The sequence below is a fragment of the Venturia canescens genome, chromosome 8 (genome assembly GCF_019457755.1).
Source record: "Venturia canescens isolate UGA chromosome 8, ASM1945775v1, whole genome shotgun sequence".
Lineage (NCBI taxonomy): Eukaryota > Metazoa > Arthropoda > Insecta > Hymenoptera > Ichneumonidae > Venturia > Venturia canescens.
Window position 1 is genome coordinate 12,603,436 of NC_057428.1, and position 26,205 is coordinate 12,629,640.

The 26,205-nt window shown below is 38.0% G+C and overlaps 5 protein-coding genes across 5 annotated transcripts; 1 reads left to right on the forward strand and 4 right to left on the reverse strand.

Annotated features, from left to right (window-relative positions):
• Positions 1-492: 492 nt before the first annotated feature.
• On the reverse strand, positions 493-17,809 carry LOC122415081 (ubiquitin-conjugating enzyme E2 R2). Its single transcript, XM_043426913.1, has 5 exons — positions 16,850-17,809; positions 5,280-5,366; positions 3,107-3,204; positions 2,727-2,861; positions 493-2,214 (listed from the first exon to the last, which is right to left on the reverse strand). Exons 1-5 carry the CDS (start codon positions 17,021-17,023, stop codon positions 1,992-1,994), a joined length of 717 nt encoding a protein of 238 aa, XP_043282848.1. The 5' UTR covers positions 17,024-17,809; the 3' UTR covers positions 493-1,991.
• Positions 17,810-18,348: 539 nt separating this feature from the next.
• Positions 18,349-19,167, reverse strand: Apf (purine phosphoribosyltransferase family protein Apf). Its single transcript, XM_043426915.1, has 2 exons — positions 19,032-19,167; positions 18,349-18,742 (listed from the first exon to the last, which is right to left on the reverse strand). Exons 1-2 carry the CDS (start codon positions 19,138-19,140, stop codon positions 18,423-18,425), a joined length of 429 nt encoding a protein of 142 aa, XP_043282850.1. The 5' UTR covers positions 19,141-19,167; the 3' UTR covers positions 18,349-18,422.
• A 76-nt stretch (positions 19,168-19,243) lies between these two features.
• On the forward strand, positions 19,244-19,990 carry LOC122415086 (U6 snRNA-associated Sm-like protein LSm6). Its single transcript, XM_043426917.1, has 3 exons — positions 19,244-19,366; positions 19,556-19,646; positions 19,784-19,990. The coding sequence occupies exons 2-3, from the start codon at positions 19,556-19,558 to the stop codon at positions 19,930-19,932; spliced, it is 240 nt and encodes a 79-aa protein (XP_043282852.1). The 5' UTR covers positions 19,244-19,366; the 3' UTR covers positions 19,933-19,990.
• On the reverse strand, positions 19,937-26,132 carry LOC122415238 (uncharacterized). The gene is made up of 4 exons (XM_043427222.1): positions 25,657-26,132; positions 23,610-25,432; positions 21,994-22,227; positions 19,937-21,795 (listed from the first exon to the last, which is right to left on the reverse strand). Exons 2-4 carry the CDS (start codon positions 25,429-25,431, stop codon positions 20,276-20,278), a joined length of 3,576 nt encoding a protein of 1,191 aa, XP_043283157.1. The 5' UTR covers position 25,432; positions 25,657-26,132; the 3' UTR covers positions 19,937-20,275.
• LOC122415084 (uncharacterized) lies at positions 21,761-22,426 on the reverse strand. The gene has a single exon (XM_043426916.1). It carries the CDS (start codon positions 22,265-22,267, stop codon positions 21,983-21,985), a length of 285 nt encoding a protein of 94 aa, XP_043282851.1. The 5' UTR covers positions 22,268-22,426; the 3' UTR covers positions 21,761-21,982.
• Positions 26,133-26,205: the final 73 nt, after the last annotated feature.

Genomic DNA, 26,205 nt, shown 5'->3' on the forward strand with positions numbered 1-26,205 from the left:
CTTTGTCTTGGTTTTTTTTTTTTTTTTAATATGACATCTAAAGGTATGAGATACAGTCGTAAAATGAAGCTCTTGAGCTACTACAAAAATGGTTGATTTAAATATTGTTTTTTTTCACTCGTCAATTTTCCTTATAAATTGATTTTTCAATATTCGCGAATAGGCAGAACGAAATAATTTGGAAACGTTTGTAAATTTCTTTTTTACGAGTGGAAAAAAACAATATCGGAACAATGGGGCGGAGGAGGGGAGGGAAAAAACGGATTTTCCTAATCCAAGTAACGCACAGGCGAATTGGAGTGATTTCCGGAACAATCGATCGTTGGCATAATCAACAATAATTGAAACCGGAAATTATAGTTACTCGTGATTAATCCGCAATCTCGTTATCACCGACTCAAACCTAGTATTTTCATTTAATAATAATAATAATAATAATAATAATAATAATAATAATAATAATATATTTATATAAATAATAGACATACGAAATTCATTAACTTTTGTTTTTAATTCTCAATACGCCATAAGTTTACCAAACGGCAAGTATTCAAATTTCTTCATTTCTTTTTCGGCTTATTCGTTATTCTCGTCAATTTATTACAGAGCGACTTGGTGCATCATAATCGCGTATAATAAAATTCAACTAGATGACGGAGATCCATGTAATTTGAGACGCGTTTAATTCGTGTAAACGTGCCGGTGTCTGTATGATCTTTAATTTTGAAAAATATGGGGAGAAGAAAGCTGTTTATTATTTGCCTCGTTTATTTATTCTTTCTTCAGAGACGACCTGGAAAACGGGACAGTTAACCGGACTGTCGATAAAAACTTATTCGTATTTTTTTTTCTTTCAGTTACGACGAAACAAAGCACGTGTGCTTCTATCGAATAAATTTATGATTTGTTTTGTTTGTTTGTATTCTTTTGTTTTGTTTTTTATCTATATATATATGTATATATATATATATATTTATATATTTATTTTAAATATTCGCATCAGTGCGTTGTTTCAAATTTAAGGAGCTTCTAAACTGGACATTCCAACGAGTTTCAGTCGAATGTAATCCGTTGCGAAACTTAAATTCTTGCGATAAAATACGAATAATACGTCAACCCGTCTACTTAGATTATTATTGAAGATGGAGAAAAAAAATATGCCGAAAGAAAAATGAAAGGAGTAATATAACCACATTAATGAGGCAAATCACTTATTTTTCGATGCAAGATTCACGATTATTTCTATCAGGAAAATAGAAAAGTAGAGACAAAGAGAAGTGGGAGAGAGGAGGAAGAAGCGAAAGGCAACCGATGTATCGATCGTGTTAGCCTGAGCGAAAAAGAAACAAACAATAATTCCCATCGCGACTGTCGCTCGTTGTAAATCGAAATGAAGATCTATGCGCCATGAAAAAAATTGGATACGCGAACGGTGAATAGCAACGGGAGTCACGATTTTCCGTTTCCGATTGATTTTTTTCAGTATTCCGATAATTAAAAAAACGATAAATACAACCGAACCGCACCGATATTTCCTTTTTAAATTCTTGTTTTTTTTTTTTTCGTCTATTCGTTTCGATTTTCGTCGTTAGTACCCAAAGGATTGTAAATTGATGTGATAATTCTCTAATTCTGAAATCATGTCTGACCGTTATCGAACGAGTGCAAATTCTCAATGCAAAATGTACGCGTGTACGCAAATATATATATTCATTTAGCTACATCAGAGATTGCAAATCACGGGAGCTACTGACTTCGTTCGTTCACGGATTTCCGGCACCAATATCGACGACTCGGTACGCACGACGATAAAAAAACCGAGTCATAAATAAACATTATCAAAAGGAAAATGGATGATCGAAAGACCGAGAAAGAGAGAGAGAGAGAGAGGAGAGCGGCCGGTTAAGAAGCTCGTTAATTTATGAATCTATACAGAACTGGATAATGGCGTTTATCATTTAGTTCTCGTTGATTAATCCTCAAGTGAGGGATCACGATTCGCCATTTCCACTGTCATCCCCGTCCTCGTAATCACTCGCGCTCAATTGTTCGTCCTCGTCGTCGTCCAGCTCGTACTCGTCGTCGTAAAAATCGGTCATGTCGAGCTGCTGCTCCGCTGGCCTCGCTCGAGTTTTTATGCAATAATCCTCCAGGGTTATCGGCACCACGATTCCTTCCTTTTCAGCTTCTTTCTTAGCGGCTTGTGCTTGCTTTCTAAAAGTTCAAGAAAATTCAATTATCCATGGTCTATTTGGCTGTCAAGTAAGAGCTGGGACTTTGCTTGTCTATTTGCAACGTTGCTTTTCTATTTTCGTCTCACCATCATTAAAAAAAAACGATGATCAGTGTATTTAAAAAACATTACGATACACTAATTTTCCTTTTTTTGTACTTAACCGTCTCGGAAGAATTCAGTGATGCATTGGTGCATGAATAAATATTTTCTATCGTGCTCGTTCGAGACTCGACTTTTCCAGCCTCTATTTTCTTCAATTTTTTCTCTAAGCTTTAAAAAATAACCGAGGCAAAAAATGAATGATTCAAAGACAACCACTGCAAAGCCTAAATTCCCATTCAAGTTTTTAGTTTTAATGGTCTCGTTTTTATAGTTGGCTTTTAAAAATGAACCCAAAACTTTGCGTTAGTTACTTTGATGGCTCGTAAAACTATATTTCTCGTAGTGTTATAAAATTACGTGTCTCTCTTAACGAAAGTAAATCACTCACCTGATTATATTTTCATACTCTTTGTCTCGGCCCTTGGAATCGCGCCAACGTCGGTACATCACCGAGGCATCGACGTTAGCCGGGCTGAATGTGTTGGGCTCGTTCAGTAGCGATATTACTGACAGGAGGATCGTCCTACGACAAAAAAATCGAGGAAATATACCGATTTTGTCAAGAAAACGATTAAATTATAGAATGAAAAATAAATTGCTTCTGAAATTCTTCATGAATTCAACGAACTCGCTTATTTTTGTGCTGATAATGAATCGCAGCTGACGATAAATCGAAAAAACTGCTCGATTTATAATTGGAGAAAAAATATTGAGCAAGCACAAATAAGAACGAGTTTTGTCAGCTGATTCGTGTCGATTAATTCTTACCTGACATTCTGTGTTGGATTCCACCTCTCGCAAGGGAGCTCACCGCTCTGCGGATCATCTACTGGCGGATGAAGAATGGAAATGCACAAATCGCCGTTCTGAAAATGAAAAAATGATCGATATTACAAAAACGATCTGTCACAGAAGAATTAAATGCCCTGTGTAAACGCTCAGGTGAGATATCGATCTCGAAAGCTGGTGAAACATCGAAGCAAGGACTGGGAGACCTAGCAACATGAATAAAGAATGTCAAGGGTAAGAGGAACGAGACTTCCGGGTTCGTGCTGCGTTAGAGTGTCGGAAATACCATTGTCGAATCCAAAAGTTGACGAATGATGGTCATGCAACCTCGGGGCTCAAGGTTTACAGATAACCAATTGCATTTATCGATGATATTCGTTAAAACGGAGTTGAAAACATCGAGAATATTCATCTGCGTCGTCGAGGAGAAAAATATTCGCACCGCAAACTTCAGCGAGAGGATTTTGTACGAAAAGTCAACGAGGAACTTGGGGCTCGCGGAAAAAAACGCGACTTTATCTCGACGAGATGATTTCGATGATTCTTCTGGTTTTTTTTTTTAATTCACGACAAAAACGTTCCTCCGTTTGGACTCGTACGAGGCACCTATTTTTTCAGAGATGTGCAATTTTCGTTCGCTGAGAATTATTACGATCAATAACCTTCGACGAGAAGTACTGCCTCGAGGAAAAAAAAAATGTAGCTCCCAGGGACAACGTCCCAGAAAATACGGAGGCAAATAGTTCTCCGGATAGTGGATTTTCGAGGGAAAATAGGTGACCTCATCCCGACGTTGCTTGTGTGCGAGGAACTGGAGCTTAGCAAGTAGGGCAAGGCGACGAGATTCTCGGCCAACCCGAGACCAAACACCAAGTGTGTGCGAGTACCGACAGAGTATTTCACGCGAAATCCATAACTCCGCTGTTTGCAGACGTTTTCCTTCTTCTCGTGTTAAGCACAATCAGCAGTTTATTTTGTGATAAGTTATCAACGCTTTCGACGATGTGGATTTGACTGTCGAATTTCGGATTTACTAATCGCTGCTGTTCCCAATTTTCTCCACATTTTATTTCTCGAAGGGTGGAAAAACTTACCCAAAATCTTTTTCCACGTGTTCCCCAGCCAAAAACGTGCAAAAGCTCGACTTTAATCGTGGCAATATCTTCGCTATCGGGACCCGAAGAAAGTGAATAAATCATCCGAATTCAAACGCGAACGATACACGTCGCTGACACTCGAAATTGGCACAGGTTTCAATATTTATTTTAACCGAATAATAAGTTTCACCGCGGAACCCCCCGGTTGAGTTAATTCACCAAATAATAGAGCAGCAGCTTTGCTTTTCCACCGTAACGACAGATCTATTATCACTAAAAAAAAAAGAAAGAAAAAAAAACGAATAAATCACTGGGAGCACGCGACTTTCTTTTTTTCCTTCATTTATACCTTGTAACGAGATCGAGCCGTTATCCAAAGATTTTATCATTGTTTTACGAGAGTCTCTTTTTTTCATGAGCTTCTACCAGGCTTTCGTTATTTTTCAAACATCAAACATTATTTCACGCGCGAAAATTCGCATTTTTATTCCCCAGAAACGCCAACTCACTTCCCATTATTCTGTTTTTATGATGAAAAAAAAAAACAAAAAAAAAACAAAAGCAATGTTACACGTTATTTTTTACATGGAACGTTCAATCCCAGGAGAAAAGATCGACGGACGAATAAACTGAGATAATTGGCAAACTTCTGCTCCCTTCTTCCCCGTCTGAGATCGTTAACGGTGAACAGAATCAAAAAGAGCAACGAAACAAAAGGAATTACAGTTTTTCTGGTTCAAAAACAAACGGATTTATCTGATTATGAGCTCCGTTCGTTCGAGCTATGAGAGCTACCACTCGATGGGAAATTGTGCATTGGAAGTGTTTCCCCTCAATTGAGCATATTTGAGGGATATTTTCAATAAATTTTAATTATAAAGTGAGTTGAACTTCTCGGGAAGAGCGATTGATAAATGAAGAAAGAAAAAAATAAAAAAGAGTAGCAGGCGAACCGACAGTTACATGAGAAACGAGAGAGCCACGAAGAGACAGAAAAGGAGCAAGCGGGGGTGTTTCGCGAGGGGGAAAAATCGATAATTCTCGTGTTCACTCACCTCGTACACGTTCGGGTGCCAGACTTTTGTCATAAAGCGGATGCTCGGTGGACTGTACGGATAATCCGGTGGAAACTTCATGTGTGCCTGGAATGAAAAATAAATATTACAGCACGGAATAACAGAGATGAGGATCGGTGGGCAAAAAATTGTGTGCAAAATTTGTTGAATCGAAATTTCTATTATTTCGAGTAGTACTCGGTCGTGACGATTTTCACGAGGTTGCTCCTTGGGATTTTCAGTCAACTTTCGGGATGAATATTTCATTGGAAAGTGTCGCGATTTATGGGCACGAGGAGTGGAAAAATGGGGATGAATCTCGATGTGAAACTTCTTTGGATCTCAACGCGGATGGAACGTTTGAGGGAAGTGAGCCCAACGCGTTTATTCAGCAAAATTTCGCGTCTCGTCTCCTTCGTTCGAGCTACAGAAGCCTTTTGCTGTGCCTCCGACTAAGAAAATTTAGCGTCCACCACTCGGACGTTCCGTTGCCTAATGTCATCTTCAATGAGTTGATTAATTTTTCAGAGAAGCAGAATTATCTTTTGAGAGAAGCGAAAGAAGCGGAGAGTATTTTTAAAGAGACAAAGCTTTGGAGGGAGACAAAACTCAATCGATCTACGCCCCCCCCGACGTACTGGAAAACCTCGATTCCAGCATCGCCACGCTCGTCGCAACGCTGCAAATCGATCTGTAAAATACTCGCATTTCAGAGCTAAATCATAGAAACAAACACTCAGCCGTAGACTGCATTGCAGTGAGCATGGAAATGGGTTTTCGTACGATACTCGCAGCTCGTTCCTTTCACGAAACCAGACACTCTTCGGATGACTGATTTTCATTCAGCATCAAATTAAAGAGCTCACGAAGAGGCTGGAAAAACGTCGAGCCACGTTGTCAAAGATTTTTTAAAGAAATTGAACTTTGAAAATTCCCATGGGAACTTACAACGGTTCCGTATGATAAAAACTGCCTCACGCATGAAAAAAATCTAAGTTCCTCAACGATGACGAAAAGTAAGGTTCGAACGAATATTTTGAGGGGACATTAAGGTAGTATAAATGGATGGATAGCTCGACCAAAAATTATATCTGATTGGAATTTCCGTAGTTGGTGACGCAATAAAAATCTGAAAAAATTCAACAACATTTGGAAAACTATGAACAACAATTATCAATTATAATATTGCCAAAAAGTTAATAACAAATTGTTTAAACAATTAATTATTCAATAACTTTGCGGTGACCTATTGTTTTTTTTTACGAATCAAATGTGTGTATTTTTCCGAATGCTCATGAATTTTTTCAGAATTTTCGTGGATTTTTGAAATTTCTTGAAAAAATTTTGAAAAAAATTTTTAAAAATTTGAATTTTGGATATGTTTGAGAAGACATATTTACCATAAGTTTTGAAAAGTCTCAAGGTTACTGGATCAAAAATTTACAAATAGAGCCACTTAAAAAATTTAAAAAAGGGAATTTCAAAAATGCACGAAAATTTTGAAAAAAATCATGAGCATTCAGAAAAATGCGCACATTCGATTCGTAAAAAAAACAAGGGTTTACTGTAAAATTGTTAAAAAAATATTTATTTTAATAATTTATTAATAACGTTTGGGCAATATTATTATTGATAATTGTAGTTCATAACTTGCCAAATGTTGCTCAATTTTTTCAGATTTTTATTACATCACGAATTACGGAAATTCCGATCAGGTACAATTTATCGGCTGGGCTATCCATCCAGTAATACCTTAACGATAGAAGCTAGAAAAATTTGGACGAACAGGAAGCATCTCGTGAACGCGACTTCCCAGAGAAGAGGTTCGAAAACACTGCAGACTAGTCGACTGTCAAAAAATCTTTGATTCCCGGTTGCCGTAACGTGCGATAATGAATTGAAAGGCATTTTTATTAAAATTCAGCCAAAAGTTTACATGAGCAACGATTTCTGCACTTGCGACATCAAAATTCGGCTCGTCACGAAAAAATAGAGTTTTTTAATATTTAAAACGTTTCCATGTTTCACTGTACGAAACGATTTTTTCGTTTACACATAAACGATTTTGAGTAAATTTAAAAAACTATAATAGAAACCCTGAAAGTATAATGAATTGGTGATTGAACGCATTCGAACGATTTTTTTATAGATCAGGCACTTGTGATGGGCAGAAAAATCGAAAATTTTTTTATTAGATATTCTTGAATGAAGCACGGTGCGCGCAGTCGTTTAATACTTGAATCTTTGAACGCGATTAACTCAGGACCGTATTTTTTGAAAAATACCTTTGCAGTAGACACAATTACTAAAAATGCTGGAAATTGAAATTTGCAAATTGCTTCCTCAAGATGGTCAAGATGCACGGTGCTCAAGCTTACTCTATGAGGTGCTTCATATTTTTCAATTTGGCTTTCTCATAGAGGAAGCTTTAAGCATTGTTCTAAAATATTTAGAAAGCAATGTGTTACTTTTCATTTTTTTTAAATAAAATTTTAACTTATTTATCGATTTTTAACTTTTCCAAATTAATTTCCAAAAATTAAAGCGGATTTTTCGAAAAACTCATATTTTCGTAAAATTCCAAAAATCATAAAATTTAAACCGCTCAACCGATATTTCCCAAATTCAATACCAACCTTCCCATTATAATAATCTATTTGTAAAAAAAAAATTAGTAATCGATCTTAAAATTTCCGGAAGTTAGAGCGACAACACCCTTTTTAAAAAAATTTCAAAACGTCGTAGGATTCGTATTTTTTTTTTCAAATTCTGACAATATTATCAGAGAATGAAAAGCTTGTTCAGATTAACATCTATGCAAAACGGTAGCCCTGTATCTCAAATCATTTTCGAGTTATAAGCGTTTGAATTTTGCAGTGCCATAACATACACACATCCGGAGATTTTTTCTAGACACGATTTTTTGATGTTTTTGGACATTTTGAGCACATTGACATTGAAAACTGGAAAAAAAAAAATTTCATCGTCACATAGCTTCCTCTATGAGGAAGCAAAAAACTATTAATCCGATCCGTACGAAATTTATACCACTTATTTATTATGGACGAAGGATTTCGTATTTTTGTTGGGAAAAAAAATTGTACCACAAAACCCGAAAATTTAGCACCTCGAAAAATGAATTTTTGTTAAAACTGTCGCCATTTTTCTTAAATCAAAATTTTTACGAATCCTTCGTTCAGAACCAAGCTATTATTATAATAAATAAAAAATATAAATTTGGTATGGATCAGATTAACAGTTTTTTTAGTTATGTCCACCGCAACTGATGCTCAAAAAAAGGTGCTACTGGAATACACCTGGAGTTCCGCCATTTTGAGGAACTTTTTGATGAAAAAAATTGTACAAGCACATGAGCATATGCACTAATGAATGTCGTTTACAGTTTTTCAATAAACATTTATTTTGTTGTCGGACAAAAATCAAGAAAATCACTTTTTTTCGCCCGTTGCAAGTGTATACATAAAGCCTTAATTTTGGAGACCCATAAAAACGACGTCGTCGAACAAATTGGTGCATCGACGTTTAGAGAGGACGGCACATACATTGATCGGGATCGTGGGTTCAACAATCCGGGGAATCCTTCAGGATGCCCACGAGAATTAACCTACTTTCAATCCCGATGCTTGTCCGCGTTCGTAGCCACGTATATGTGAGCATTGCGCATAGAATCGTTGGAGTTACTCGTGCGACATGGTGGGATCGAAATATCGTCGCAACTTTTGTTTATTGTACTATTTTTACATAGGGATGAAAAATTGAGATTCGAGCTGCGAGGATTCGATTAGAAAATGAAATTTCGAAGCACAAAGTCCTTTGGTATTTTTCGCTCCGATGCACCCTTGTTGAGATACCGAATCGTTTCGAAGCGACCAATCCGGAGCGCCGTTAAAAAGGAATGGGCGGGGCCCAGGCAGACTCTCGATTGGCTGCGACTCATTTCATTCATATCTCGGCAACGGTAAGCCCAACGAAAAAATGGCAAAGGACTTTTCACTTCGAAATTAAAATATCTTTCAATCCCAATTAACATTGTACTCGATTACGAGGACACAGTCTATACGAAGGCTGTAGTCCAAGTAGGCTGAAAAGGAGCCGGCGAATTGAATCCGTGACCCCTCGAACTACGTGACTAGAATTCCATCTCGTCTAACTTTCAAGCTCTCCTCCGTCATTCGATTAATTCGTACCGAGCTGAAGACAGAGTTTTTAAGGGGTTCGAAAAATAACTAGTGCGTTATTAATCAACGACAAACTGTCGTGACGTGGAAAGAAATATTCGGCGGGATGAGGTACAAGAAACCTCGAACTATGTGGCAAGAGACTGTCAAAAAGATAAAGCAGCTGAAAGCATGTTGGGGAGACTTTATTAATGCACAAGGTGGCACGTTGGCACGCGACACGTAAGCGTTATTGATTCGAATTTATCGTGTAGTTTGTCCACCGTGTGTCAAAGTTTATATATCTAATATTTGTGTACACAAGTGTTTACCCTCGTTTTTTTTATGTCTCTTTGAATGATAGTGAAAAACCGTGAAAAGTTTTCATTCAAAATAGCTCGTACGAGGCTCGAAATAGCCCCACTTCTTTACGACGCTGAAGTTTCCAACGTTGGAGTCCAACGAAATGAATGAAAATAAAATGATTTATCCATCAGTTTTTTATTTCACGAATCGTAATTGTGTAGATTGAAAAAATACAAAGTACAAATTCGACTGGAAATAAATTGGAGAATTGCTGGAATTATTGGACAGTTTTTTAGATCATTTCGTTGAGCTCCAACGTTGGAAACTTCAGCATCGTCACTTCTTTGAGCTCTTTTTTCTTTACGTTTCAATCGTTTTATTCATAAATATACAAGGTAAACGGTTGTGACCTCGTTGGCGGATATTATTTCGTCGGTATCATAATTATATCAGTGGGAAACGGATAGGAGAGTAGAAATTTTTATACCTTATGTATTACGAAGTTACATCGAAAGAATTGCTTTGGCGAAGTTGAAGTTGTTTACGCTATTGAGAATAAATGGGCGAGTAAAAAAAAGTTTATCTCACGTTTTTTCAAAAGGCTCATTCCTTATTCACATTTTCTTGATAATTGTTGGTTGTTGAAGTTTCGAGAAACTTTTGTTTTCGGATCAGCCATTGTTATCGGACCACACAAAATGGCTGAATTTTTTTCTCGGATAAGACTCTCTTGGAATGGCAAAATATACTGATAATAAATTCTGGTGGAAAGTCTCTTCACAGCGGGCTTTAAACATGCCTAGATTTTCTCGAGTTTCAATAGTTCCACAATGTTTCAGATCTGAGGTGGTTATACAATCAATTGCGAGTAAATTATTTCCTGGAATAACTTCGTAACGTAGAATCTACGAAGTGTAAAATTGTATTTGGAATCGTGGAGTGGAAAACACAAGTTTATCGATTGCTTTATTCGTGCATGGAAATTGGTACTGAAGTTCGTACGATTCGAACATGATAAAAGATCTTGCGTCAGTCAATTTTTCCAGAAGGTTTCAGTTTCATTTAAAATCTCAACAAATTTTCATGCCCAAGTTTATAATAACGATAAAGCCCTGAAAACTTTTCTTTAAACTCCCAACGCAGCGAAACGAATTGTTTCCCAACATTGAGCTGTGATTATTCTATTCTTTGCAGAAAAATGTATGAAGCAATTTAGCTTGGCTTGCAAAAACCTGATAGCGACGGAGAAGCTTTTTCTTTTCCACAAGTTCAACAATTTTTCACGTTTTTCAAAATCCTTTGTCACTTTTTCTTCGACATCATGAAGCCATGGTTTTTCGTATCCACACATTTGACCATTTTTTAATTTCCCTTCCCATGTAAAAACATCGAAGTGGTGAAATTCAAATGAATTTGTAAAGACAAATTTTTAATCCAAGAAAAATAAAGTTTTTCAAATAAAAATAAACAAAAATACGAATCCAATAAAGAAATTACTGTCTTTTGACGTAAAATTTAAAAAATTAAAATCAAAACCTTTGAAAATTGAAACCAACTCGCATTATTCGTGTGGAAAAAGAGTGAATCTTGAGTCAACACATTTGACCATTTTTTAATTTCCCTTACCATGTAAAAACATCGAACTGGTAAAATTCAAATGAATTTGTAAAGAAAAATTTTTAATCCAAGAAAAATAAAGTTTTTCAAATAAAAAGAAACAAAAATACGAATCCAATAAAGAAATTACTGTCTTTTGACGTAAAATTTAAAAAATTAAAATCAAAACCTTTGAAAATTGAAACCAACTCCCATTATCGTGTGGAAAAAGAGTGAATCTTGAGGATTTGTGAAATCTTTGAAATTGAGGTTGCAGTGGATGAAGCAGAGAACTATCTTTACTCAAATCTGGACAAGAATAGGGCAAGAGAGAGGCAAAGAGAGGCAGATGGATAGAAATTCTGAATAGTGCGGGCGGCAAAATGTACCCAAGTCTCTCCCTCTCCCTCGCACTCTCTTTCGGTTACAGAGAAATCCAGGCTACGGTTTCAGCATTCTGTAACTCTGTGGGAAGATTTCTCGATGCCAGGGGGGGTCGTCTGAGCGCGTTCACTGCCGTCGAGTCGAGCACACAGCTTCGATCTCGTTGAGCGATCTTGCTCTCGAAATTGCGGCGATCCAAGGAGAGGCAAAAGAGTGAGAGGGAGCAGGGGGGGGGGGGGGGGGGGGGGGTTCGAGTTTTCATGGATTTTATACCTGGAGTGGCTTGACGAAGGCAACACGCGACGATGCATGTCGTGAATTTTCAACAATTCATATTCCTAATTAATGTTTCGAGCATTATAAATGAATTGGTGCAATTCAGGTGAAAAACGTAGATTAAATCGGCTGTTTTTTTTCAACGATCTTGAACAAGGTCGTCGTAGCTGCATCGGCATTTCTAAACTCGCTTTTCCTATGTAAAGTCGTTAATTATCGGAAGATAAAAAAAAACACGATAAAATTATCATTTAATGGTAAAAAGCGTATTTTCAAAGGAGAAATTTCTCAATTGATTATTCAAACTTTCGAGAATATTGCATCTGGTTGCTTTGAAAAAAAATTATCGTGTCCCACTTCGATGGGACTGCAAGCATCGGAGACGTTCGTCCGACCGGATTATCGCGCTACCATCGCAATTTCACTAATCTCCTTACGTGCGTCGAATGCACGAAATTATTGGAATTACGTAAATTCGTGTTCGAAGCTTCGCTCAGAAAAATAATGAAATAAATGAAAAAATAATAATAATAATAATAAAACAATATCAAATCGAATGAAATACAATAAAAATATATTACAAAAATCGAGAGTCACTCGAGGAGGAGAACAGAGGAGAGTGGTTTAGAAAGCGGCGGCGTGTTGCTCGTGTTCCGAGCGCCTCAGAGCTCGTGCATTCCCGGCGAACACAATTTATCATCGATGGCCCCGACATCGTATTTCTCTCTCTCTCTCTCTCTCTCTCTCTCTCTCTCTCTCTCTCTCTCTCTCTCTCTCTCTCTCTCTCGTTCTCGCTCCTTCTCTCTTTCTCTCGCTGTTTACTTTTTTTTTCTCATTCTCACAGTCGTTCATACTTTGACGACACACGACACGGAACGTTCATGACAAAAATAGCGTTTAAATGCCCACTGGAGTCATGTGCGCCCACCACGTGGGTCGATATACTTACGAGCTTCCATCTGCAGTTTCTCTCTCTCTCTCTCTCTCTCTCTCTCTCTCTCTCTCTCTCTCTGCCGTCTTTTCCTAGTCGCTATACTGATGGCGTTACACGAATTACTTCAATTTCAACGTCTCCCTGCAATTTATCCGGGGCTGAAAACCGTTTTTTTCCGTAACGAGGCGGGAGGCTGATTGAAGATTGAGGCAAATGCATTAGCGACTCAATTTCGTGGCGATGTGAATCGACATTCACGAACGCTTGAGAAATATTTGTTGAAACTTGCTAGAACAACTTTTTTGGAATATTCCATTTTTTTAGTCGCGGTTGCAATGAGTCTGGATAATTGTGAAAATTCCGAATGCTCGAACGGAGAATAATTTTTTGTATAACTATCTAGAAATTCTCCATAAATTTTCTCTCTTTTTTCGTAAAACGTGTGCTATCTTCGGACACTCATTTTTACGATGAATCAATTCACAAACAAATGTTTTTTCACTTTATTCATCAACGCAGCTACAACGACATCTTTTCACGAATATAATATCGTTACAGTACAAGTAATTTTGCGATGCTTCCTTTATTTCTTTCTTTCAAAGTTTTATTTCGCTAATCAGTGTAATAGACCAATGGAATAAGGCAGCCAGAATGACTTCTTGAATTTCATCAAGATTTCAACCTCCGTTAAGGAGAAATTGAACAGGACCTCCAGCCCATCATTATTCTGTAATAAATAAATTGACGACAGAATTAAATGTTTGAATACATGCTTTCTCGATATATTTTTTGCTTGCACGACCTTTCTCGATGTTTTTCGAGAATATAAATGATGAAAATGCTTTCTGCACCAAACGAATCATATTAAAAGTATGAATTGTACTTACCCCGCGTTGGAGATCTCTCTCATTCTTTTCTACTTTAGATTCAATCTAACCCGGCGTTTTCCTCAATCACATCGAACAACTGTCACCAAATGACACGAAAAAAGACTACGAGAATCTCGCAGCAAGTGCAAGGAGCATACGAAGCTGTGATTTATTGATTTGATTTAACAATCGATTTATCAAGATTATTTAACAATTGATTTAAGGGGCGGATGGTAATGAGTTTTTATTTTTGTCCAAGAACATCGAATTTCGAGAAAGGGCACTTTTTTCTGTCGTACCAGAAATGGGACATAAGTATTAACATTGGCAATTTGAAATTTACAAAGTATGAGACATTTATTTCCGCGCAGATTCATTAGGAAAAATAAACAAAGAATTTGACGTTTCTTTTTCTTTCAGTATCCAGCGATAGCGTAACTGAAAATGGAAAAAAATCCTCGGAACGAGATCGAATAATCCAATCCCCTCCGGACCTTCGGCTTCCGGATCGATAACCATCCTTTATTTATGTTAATGAAAAAGCTCGCGGAAGAGCAGGGAGACGAGAGTGGAATAAATTTGGAGAGATTCGAGTGCAGGCTTTTCGTCGATTGATCTCGGCTCGGCCCAGGGGCCAAAGATCGAGGCACAAACACCTACGAGAACAACCCGCTGACACATATGGCCGATTAAATTAATGCTAATTGCCATTAGAACGCATTCGAAGCTCATGCTACGATGGGAAAATTCGCCTATTAACACTCGTGGATATTCAGATCCGATGCTTCCTCATTTTCTATCGATCCTTATCCTCTGAATTATTTTTATTTCATTTCCACACAAAAAGGAGATAGAAGGATTGAAAACAAGTGAAGAAAATGGCTTTGGAGAAGAAATAAGTCGAGAGACGTTCAGGCCCGTTGAAAATCGAGTGTCAAAATCGATCAGAGTTTTTTGACAATGAAATAGAAAATCACGAATTTCATCGCCGATCCAGCACACCCCAATTCGTGACGAATCGCATTTCCTCGGTTTCTAGATTTCTGGTGGAGCCCCGAGTTGGAAAGTTGGACAGAGCCAAAAGGCGTGAAAAAAAATGACGTTGAAGTTTGCAACGTTGGAGTTGAACGAAATGAACGAAAAAAAGATTTATAATTCATTATTTTTTCATTTCACGAATTATTGATGTGGCTTAAAAAATAACGAATTGGAAATGCGGCAGGAAAGAAAATTGGAGATTTACTGGAATTATTTGAGAGTTTTTTTAGATCACTTCGTTGGACTCCAACGTTGGAAACTTCAGCGTCGTGAAAAAAATGTCATCGCTTCGCACCGGCCCGATTTTTCTCGCGATTTCATTCAGCGATTTTCAAGCTTCCCGAAAAATGTTCTTCCGTCCCTCGACTCGAGCCCGCAAAGAATATTTGGGGAGTTTCGGTTTCTGGCGAATTTATTCGCAACGCAGTTGACAGGCGCGCGCAGACAAACGTCTAGCCTCGGCGGAGGTCCCGTTGTGACGCAAAATTAATTCGCCGGTGATCATATCTCTGCATCCGTTGGCCCTGCTGGGTGGAACAAACTACTTTTAGAACTTTTGCTTCGTCGAACTAGTGTCGCGCTGCATACGCGTGACGAGACACTCGTGTGTAGAAAATTTTTAGTTACAACAACTCGTTGCACTTCGTTGCGGAATATTTCGTCGAAAATGACAAATTTGCTGTTTCTGGTGTTCGACGCTTCGAGTGCGTCGATTCGAGATGTGAAAATACGCGGCAGAATCTCCAGCCTCCTTGGTCTTTAAGATTTTTATCAATATTTATTTTTATCAAATTTATTTTTATCGATTTTTATAAAAAAAAAGCAAATTTTTTGTGGTCTAAAAAAGTTTGGTTGAAAAAACAACAATTTGAAGAGCGATGCTTAGAAAAATGTCAACGAAACTCGACCGAACGAATATTTTCGCTTCTATTTTTTGAGGAGGCGCATGCCGAATCCACGACTTGCTGTTCGAAGGACGAGGGAGGTCGAAACACGTTGCCTTCTAAGATCAGCTGAGCTCGGAGCGAGCGGCAATGTCAAATGAGAAAACAAGTCTACCACGATAACTAAACTGGATTTAATTTCCCTAAGATTTCCGAAGCTCTCCGAGTCGAGGATTATTTTTCTTTGACAATCGGCCAAGGAGACACAATGTTCGACGGTGGTGACACGCGCCGAGTGTGACGATCGTGGCGACAGTTGAAAAAGTCACGAACAAGGCGTTACGCTTATTTTCGTGAATTTATAAAGAAGATTGGATGCGCGAGGGGTAGTTTGAGTCCGAGGACAGAGTTTTCACTTATTCATGATGGGAAGCGTTCTTCGATAGCTGGATGAAATTCGCAGCGAAATTATTTTTTTCCCTTCATTTTGAAGATTCCGGAATCGATTTTCTTCGGTGAGTTTCGAGCCCGAACTTTTCGAATGAAAGAAAAATTTATGAGAACGCGAGCATGCTTCGAAGCTAAATGTGAAAAAATACGAAATTGATGAACAAAAAATGAGGATAAAAGAGTTTCGGTCATCACGTTTCGAGTGGAGGGAACGAAAGAATTATTTTCGAAACATGCATTTACATATCCTTCGTAGCTCGTGTTGGAGATCATTGAGAAATACGAGTGATGAGAGTCATGGAAATAGGAAAAAATAATAATTATAATAACGAGGTCACATAAATAGTGAAGCCAGTCCATTGCAGAGTTCCCGCTGAAACTGTGGGAGCCCTTTCGATTCGGAGAAATGAAAATAATAATGCTCACGGATCGATTCTCTCGGAGGGACAAAGAAACGGAGAGAAAGAGAGGTTAAAAACTGCATACATGTACGTACACGGAGAAACGTAAAGTGATAGAAAACAGGAATAAATATTTATCGTGAACAAATCGAAAGTGTGCAAGGATGTTTACAGAGTTTTGATGTGAAAGATAAAGACCGAACGAGGGGGGAGGAGGGGGGGGGGGGGAGGAAGGTTGTTAAGAAGGAACTAACCTTGAAATATCCTCCCTGATAAAGAGTATCGGGAGGCCCAAAGATCGCGACTTCCCACTCGAACATGTTGTCCTCGTTGACGAGTTTAACGCGAAAGCCTTCGACGGGTTCTTCCTGTAGGCTCTTGTATTCGAGGGCGAGTGCCCTCAGAGCGCTGCTCGTTGGTTGTGCCATGGTTTAGTCTCGAAACGCTCAAATGTTACACTCACGAATATCCGAACAAAAACGCTCACAGAAAACGCTCACAAAAATACTCGATCAAGAATAAGGATAATTGATTCGTCGCAGAAGCGAAAATTTGACTATTACGAACTTTTATTTTGGTTTTCTTGATTTGACCGAACGCAATATCGCGTATTCGCTGTTTTTCTCACCGAAACTTCGTGTGCGTGGTTGGAAAATAATTAAACAAAAATAACGGACCGAGGTATGGGAAAACACAGGATTCGACGCCTATTCACACGATCACCTCACGACACAACGGGTCTCTCTGCGTTCCCGACCTTTTTTCCCTTCCCTCTTTCTCTCTCTTTCACTCTCGCGCTTGTGACTTCTGTCTTTCTTCTTGCGATACAGTCGGAATTTCCGTCTTTCTCGCTCTCACTGTCACTGGCGAGCTCGCGACAGCAACGCACACGCTACACGAGCAAAAAGCGTTCTCTCACAAAATGAAGAGCTGTATGTGTATATTCAATATATATATATGTATATCTCGAACGTTTTCCTGCCCTCGGACTCTTGGCAACCCTCGATATCTTGTTGCACACCGTTGCTGACTAAACTTTTTAACGCTCCCGAATTTAATGTTGCTTATTCGTCCTTTTATTATTTTAATGCAACTACTACGATATCACAAACAAAGGAAACGCGATGAAACCGAGCAGAAAGAGAGAGGGACCTGAAGCAGCACAGACGCGCAGCAAACCTCACGACGATCAACAAACACCAACACTCGATGGCTATATGGACCGCGGACAAAACAGCTGACGTACCTACCGCTTTGCGTCAGTTCGATCCCCGCGCATGCGCGAATCAACATTTTTCTCTCAACTTTCGAAAATTTCCGCATAACGGCAGCACTGTACACTCTCCGCAACGACATCTTCACGCAGAGACGGATACTCAAGTTTTAACGGGATTCGAATTCATGGTATGAAATTTTGAAGTGTCAAAAGAGCAGTGTTTTTCAGTGACTTCAATTGTAAATTTTACCCATCGAACATAAATTGATGAAAGATTGGAGACTTTTGCACTAGCGAACTATTCCATAGAAAATCGTTCCTTCAGCCCACAGCGGAAAAATATCTTTTAGGTTATTTTTTTTTAAAGTTCCATGTCTGCTCCCAGAAGAAAATAGTAAGCAATTACAGTGTCTTTAAATCGATAATGCATTCATTTGAAGCTTACTCTGATGAGAAATTTGTTACCTTGGGCGATTGAGAAATTACTGAAAACTGTTGATTTAAATAAAACAAATAATTTCTTATTTTTGCAGTGTCTTAAGAGGCTCAGTAAATATTTATTATTAACTGAAATTTCTGGAATGGAAGAATAACAATGAGTAACATTATGATTATTGATTATTTTTCGTAGCTATATATCGATCGAAATGTCGTAAAGCTCGTTCCATATCTTCGTATCCTGACATTTTGCAAGCATCATCAATACCCAGCCATTTGAAGTCTTGATGCTCGCTCGACAACCTGGCATTTTTATCTTTTTTTATGAGCTCAGCGAGCCAATAAATAACGATTTTAGGCTTTCCATTGACATTGTAATTTAGCTCTTGTTTAGCGTCTTCGAATATTTTCAAATCATCTTTCACAAATCCTGCTTCTTCCTCGGTTTCACGAAGCGCCGTTACCATGTCCGATTCGCCAGGATCGACGTGACCTAAAGTTTTTTTTTGAACAATCATAGTTATCGTTCCAATTTCTTTCATTGAATACGTAGCTCCTCATACAGATTTAAATGAATAAACAATATGAAACTTCTCTAACAGAATTGTCTGTTATTATTTCATTTTGAAGGTTAGGTCGTAGTTTAACGATTATAACGACAGCTAGTGACATTAGCAACAATAAAAATTTAATCTTGTTTCTTATGGTAGAGAAAACTTTTTATTGTTATCACTGCACGAAAAAAAAATGTACGAAAAAGAAAACGTGGATTTTTTAATAACCTTTTGGTGGTGTCCAATGATGATTTCCATAGGACGTTTGCATTAGCAAATATTCAATTTGTCCTTGAATACGACGGAATATAACAAGACCGCAAGCACGTTTACTCATTTTGTCTTCAAAATACAAAAATTTGATTATAATGTCGCAATTATTTGTTATGATACTGACGATTGCTAAAGTTGTGGAAACTCGACAAGTGCTACATTTTTGACGTGATTCGATGTTTCAGCCGTTTCAGCCGTGGCGCCACTCTCCACTCAAACAAGTTGTGACTCAGGGTTGCGAGTAATTTGGCTTTTGTGTAGACAAAAAAAAGTAAAAAACAAAAATAGAGGTTCGTTTTATATTTTATAAATTTTTCCAAGATTATACATTTTTAAAATATTTCAATTTGCTTTAAAATTTCGTGGTTTAACCATTACATTCAATGAATATGTATATAGACGACTAACCTCGAAACGACAATGACACCGGCCTTTTTTTGCAATTGTAATATTAATTTAAATACTTACTGTTTATTTAGATGAGTCGAAAGGAAGCGTTGTCGCAATTTATTGCACAAATCCACGGTAGACCTGTCGTAGTCAAGCTTAATAGTGGCGTTGATTACAGAGGTTAGTAACCTCACTTTTTTCAACCTAAAGATCTGAACGTTCCTTGAATGATATTTTTCTTGTAAGAAAAAAATCTTTATTAACGTTCGGAATTTTCAAGTTAAATTATGTTGAAAAGCAAAACTCATTTTTTCTAGGTGTTCTCGCTTGTCTCGATGGTTACATGAACATTGCGTTGGAACAGACAGAAGAATACGTCAATGGTCAACTGAAAGACAAGTACGGAGATGCTTTTATCCGTGGAAACAATGTACTGTATATTAGCACACAAAAACGTAAAACATAAATACTGAAATGTGAAAAATCTTCATTTATTTATCATTAAAACGAGTGTTTGTATAAAATTTCTCATTGTCGCAAACTTTAATTTAAGGTATTACAGCAAAACGATTACTGAGAATATATATTATTCCAATTTAAGGTTCAGAGCTGATAACAATATTAGAATACAATGCAAACTTTTTGTCACTTTTTCAATAGCTCTGGAATTTCTAGTAGGTTTTTTGAGTAAAATATTTGTTAACCACGTGAACAGGATTCTGGCCAAACCCAGTAGGTTTTACAATTTTCAAATTTCTCCAAAACTTTTGTTTTTCATGGGCATTCGCTTCAATAGTTTTTTTGTTCAATCACAATACAATGCTCCTGTCTTCAATGATTTCTTCCATGGCCCCGTCGATTGCTCTCAATAATTCTTCCTCGGTGAGTAATTGATCTGAATCGTTTTCATTCTCTCTCCCATTTCGTTTCACTTGATATGAATTACCGTACAGTTTATCTGGTGTTTCTTGATTCTCTTGTTCCATAGGAAATTGCATCGCTTCTTCTAATTCTGGCAAACTATCTTCCGATTGTTCTTGAACCTCTGTAGAAATGGTCTCAACGCAGGATATAGGTGTCTCGGAATCCAATATCATTGTTCCCATTCCATCAGATTGGTCTCGGTACTGCGTGGTATCAGTTTGTTCCAGGGATTGCAGCTTATCATTATCTTCCATTGAAAGTTCTAAACGATTGTTGTGGGATTCTTTTAGAGAATTGTCCAACTTCAATCGTTTCTTTTCCACCACCTCCAGGTCTGCACTTGTCTCGTTGTTTTCTGGCAATATTTTGGAATTTATCATTATGGCATTTGAGAGAGTTTCAATTTCTTCATTGTTTGGCGATGCTTCGATGCAGACTTCTTTATTTAATGAATTTTTAAGATTTGTTGTCTTTTCGTTTGCTGATGTTTCAATGTATGTGTTTGCTTCATTTGGTGGCTCTTCGTGATTCATTTGGTTATTTATTGAGACTTCTTGTTCAATGTGAGCTTGAGTTACAACTGTTTGAGAATCTTTCTGCACTTCTTCCAGTCTTTGTCTTTCTTTCTCTTCTTCGAGCCGTTTAGCTCGAGCCATTTTTCTTTCAAGTGCAAGTTTTTTGTTAGCTTCGATCCTCGCTTTTATTTCGTCGCTCAATTCAGAAGGTTTAAGAGTGCTCGCAGAGCCCAGGATATTTCTTTGAGATGGTTGCGAAGCGTCAAGAGTCTTATCCATTGCCCTCTGTTTTTCAATCTGCTCAGCAATTATTTTATCAAAATCGTCGATGGGTTCAGCCTCCATAACTTCTACTCCTCTTTCGACATCATCTTCTTGGCCATTTGCTGAAACTTCACTATAATCCGCGTCGATCATACCGAGTCTGTATTTTTTAAGAAAAACTTGAATATTCTTTTTGGTGCCGAGAGTTTCCATCTTCTCAATAAAATCATCGAAGCAATATTTTGGAAAGAGTCGATGCGCCCAATATTCCAATCTTTTCATAACACCATTCAAATCGCTCCTTTCATGACCTTTTCCACGGAATTTGAAATCTTCGAACGATTTTTCAATCGTTTGAATACCTTTGGGTCCCTGAATGCGTTCGGCATTTAATTTTGGTAACGGATTCCGAACGATCCTTTTTTTGGAGGTTGAAGGGTCGATTCGTTTTTTAGTTTCTTCGTGGTCCTCGCCGCCATTCTCTTTTCCAGCATCCGATTCTTCCTTAGCTTCGTCCGAACGATTTCCATGATCGTCGTTGGAATCGAAATTGTTTAGATCCCGTTGGCTTTCGTCGTCGGAAAATTCCATCATGATGATAGGGTTCAAATTTCCGCGGAGCGTATGATTTCAATATTCCATCAGAGTTTTTGGAACCTTGGTAAGTATCTTCAAAGTTTCATTTCCTTGCACAAATCAAACACTCGATGCAGCAACATTGTTTCGATTTTTTTTTTTTTTTCGTACGACTAGCATAACCTCTAAATAATTGAAACTCAACGGACTATCGCGTTTTATCGATGTTATTAGATTCTAAAACTCACTACTATCGCCTTCGGATTCTTCAGGGTCTTCTGTGCCCTCTTTTTTTTCCATAAACTTGTCAAACTCGCCGACTGAATTATTCATTCGTTGCAACAACGACTCGAGTAATCTTTTGTTCAGTCTGTCCGTTACCGTAAGTTCCCGCGCTTCCGGTTCTGGCCCTGGCCTCTCCCGTAGCTCATCATCTTCCTCCTCGTTGCGTATATTTCCCGTATTCTCCGTTTGCAATTTCGCTAATCCACCGTTTCTCTCATCCATTGGAGTTCCCGGCATTTTTCATTAATTTTCGATTTTTGTCGCGATATTCTCCTTCCGTAGATGGATTTCAAGGAGTAGTAAAAACACTCGAAAATTTTGCGTCGTTTTTTTTTATTATCGAATTTTCTAGTGACGCATAACCTTCGCAGGCTGAAAGACACGTAACAATTGGAGCGCACTGCCTCACAGCGCCGATAAAGCAGACTCGATACGCGCATGCGTACACCCATTTTTTCACGAAAATGCATTCTTGTAGATTTGAAAAATTGGAAATTACATTCACGATTTTCCATTTATAAATTATCATTTTTTCTAAAAAGAAATACAGCAGACGACAGGGCTGTCAAATTTAAAAAACATAAAAAATTTTTTTTTTTTCAATTTCGTAGACTCTACGATCTGCTCAAAATGAAATTTTCTTTCGATTTCATCTAAATAATACTATTAATTTTCTCTCGGAAAAATTATCTCGAAGAAAATGACTATCATATTCGTACATTAGATTTTTGAAATTTAAAACCAGCTCGGAAGCAATTTTAATAAAACAAATGGAGTAAAATAACTGGAGTGAATTCCATATGGATGGAATGAAAGGGAGCTTTGTTGCATGCATCACAAAATGCATTTGTTATTGCTTTACTTTATTTTCGAGAATTAGAAAAAGTTGGTGATTAGAAATATTGAAAAACATTTATTAACGTAATTCATCGATAAACCTTTTACATAACGATCAATATATTTCACCTTCGATCGATGTTCTTTTTCTAACGATTTACATCGATGGAAGGTCTTTATATGTGTGTTTTCCTCGTGTGTCAGATGAAAATGCGTGACACAATATTACAAAATACTGATATTAACCCGCTTACGGCACACTTCATTTTTGTATCCACTCCAAGCACACTGGTGCCAAATCGGCACCGCGCACTTTCAAAATCTTATAACTCATGACAGATTCGGTCAAATTAATTCAAATTAACGCCAAATTGCAGGGAATTTAATCGCAAATATGGTAGGCACATTGTTTTTGATGTTTATTATTTTTATATTATAGAAATTTTTAAAAAACTAAACAAATTTCTTCGAAAAAAACTAGTTTTGTTTTTCGCGTGCCATTTTTCAACTAATCATGATAATTTCAAAATTCTTGATCGTAGTTATTCTGTATGAAGTAAAGTAAAAGCCTGTTAGGGTCATTGAGAGAAAAAAAGGATTTTAGTATTTTTTAAGGGAGGTCGAAAGTGCGTGATTTTTCGACTTAGAAATAAACGACTCTCGTGCGTTTTCACGCAAAAATCATTGTTTTTAGTAAATTTTAATCACCAAATCGATTCGTTACAGTCTCTTATTCTATTCTAATCGTCGCCAATAGCACAAGAGGTACAAATACCTGCACGGTGTTCATCGCATATTCGACGCATACATTTTCCGCATCGCGTACGCGTTTTTCCGGTTTTTTCATTGGAGCAAAGGGCACACCTGCCTTGACTTTCGTCTCGGAAGAGATTTGGGACATCTGTCGTAGGTATATCTATTTTCAAAACTTTCGAGATAATGTTTTTGACGGAAATTCGAAGGGTAGGCGAATTTAATCGCATTTGCGCATGTGGCGTAATCAAAGCGTACGCTAAATTTTTGAGGAACTTTGAACGGCTGAGTTTTTCATTGCTCACTTTTAAATTGTACAAAATTTGTGCATTGATCGTCGCCTGATTAATCATGTTAAAAAAAAATTTTAACGGCCACCTGCGAGTTCTGCGCGCTACGTTAAACGTATGACAGTGTTGGTCAAAAGTGTCGATTCCTCCTTTGTGAGCGTTGTAGTACATTATCATCTCGGGTTTTCCTGTCGTTCGATTAATCGAAGCATCGTGATGAATCGACGATAATACGAGTACAATTTTGTTCGCTTTCGGCGTGTAAGCAACCAAAGTTAAAGTTGGTGTGTAAACAAATTTCGACGTACCAACATTACCAGAAGTTTTCATTTGTATAGGAATCTCGGTCCTGTTTTTTTGAATAGTTCCTACCGCTCGCAACTGATATTTTTCGCGCAACATTTCGAAAAGAGGAACCGAAGTGAACCACCTATCCATCGTTATATGCCGCCAAGTACCTGGAATCGAAGTACAATCGAGTAGTTTTCGAACGAAATAAGTTGGAACTGAATCACCGCGTTCAGGGGTAACTTTCCCTACGTAAGGAATGGCTGAAATCATGTAAGAAGTTTGAGCGTCATTACACATGAGCACTTTGAGGCCGTATTTATCCGGTTTACTTTTCATGTAAATTCTAAAACAACATCTGCCCCTGAAACCGATGAGTTGCTCGTCAATCGTAATATCGGTTGACGGTTCATATGAATCGGTACAATTTTTTATGAACATGTCCCAAATCTCACGTATTGGAGCTAATTTATCACGAGCCCGTCGCTCTTCCCTCGTAGATTTGTCATCGAATCGCACCATGTAATTCAAAAATTGAAATCTGTGCTCAGAAAATGCCGCGCGACAGAAACCTGACCCATGATGCTCAGAAAATATATCATCCAAGCTCAGTTTGTTTTGATGAAAAACCGCACCAAAAATCAGTACACCGATGTACGCGTTAATTTCATCGCTTGTCGTGTGCGAGTGATAAGATTGAACGACTAGATTATCTTTTCTAAGACGCGCGACTTCCCGATCAATTTCTTCGTTTGTATGTAGTACAATTATATCGATAATCTCTTTTGAAAATAAAATCTGAAAAGCATCTAACGGTGAGTCAATTTCGAGAGCAGCGTTGGCTGGGGACGGTTCGAACGTCTGATGAGCGCTGGAACGCCTACCGTGCCGGACAGGTACAATTTCTGACCATTTTATTCCGCACTTCGCAGGTATACTTTTTCGGGGCCGACCACGTTTGCGTATCCGCTCAGCTGCTTCGGAGACACGCTTTCTCTTTGTTGCTCTCTCACTCTCCTTCTCTAGATCGGAATCCGACTCTTGCTCATTGTTTCCTTCATCTTCATTTTCCTCGTCATCTGACTGCTCGCTATCTCTGTCTCCAGTATCTGAAGGTACAAATACCTCATCGTCAGAATCCACGTTTTCACGGAGATCATCGTCGGATTCAGAAAACGTCTGAACAACCGCTCGAATGGAGCGAAGATTGTACTTCCGACCTTCCGCAGCCATCCTAAAAAATTAAAGTTGAATGAATTTCAATAAAAAGAAATTAAATACAAATTCAAATATTATATTTTGTTGATTGTATTATCTAATATGTATTTTGTTTGTAAAACATAATCATACAATCGATTGTCTCGTGCTTTGAAGCGTCGGCGCGCGCGATCTTAATTTTTCATTAATAATATGAAAAAAAAATTTTTATATTACAAATTGTGCTCAAAACATACTCACTTGCATAGAAAATATCCCTTGGAGTTGAACAAAATGCCTACACAAATTTCACTCAGACACCGAATGCGCAACGCTCAACGGCACACTGGTGCCAGATAGGCACTACGGCAAGTTTGACGTGCGCTCAAACCGGCTGCTTACAAGCCACTGACGCGGCATAGGTACAGGCATTTAGGGGACCCTTCGGTAGAGTTTGTCGAACAAAAGAAATCTCCCGAAAGCGAAAGGTCTAGAAGTTACCGTTAAGTAAAGAAAACGCCGGTGCCAATTTGGCACCAGTGTGCCGTAAGCGGGTTAATAATAGTGGATTCAAAGTCTAGGTGATTAATTTCCAATATTCATAACTCGTGAAAAATATAAACGGAGATTTTTCTTCCAGCATGAAAGGGTGGAGTGTCGACTCCCACTCGAGAAAAAAAGAGATTGCTGTATACCGACTAATCCGGCGAAGTCAAGGAGGCCCTGCGAGGCTTTACCCGCCATGAACCCGCGCGTACGTCTGTGCCGCGAGTACACGTGGTACAAGAGTGGGGTCGGTTGACGAGGAAA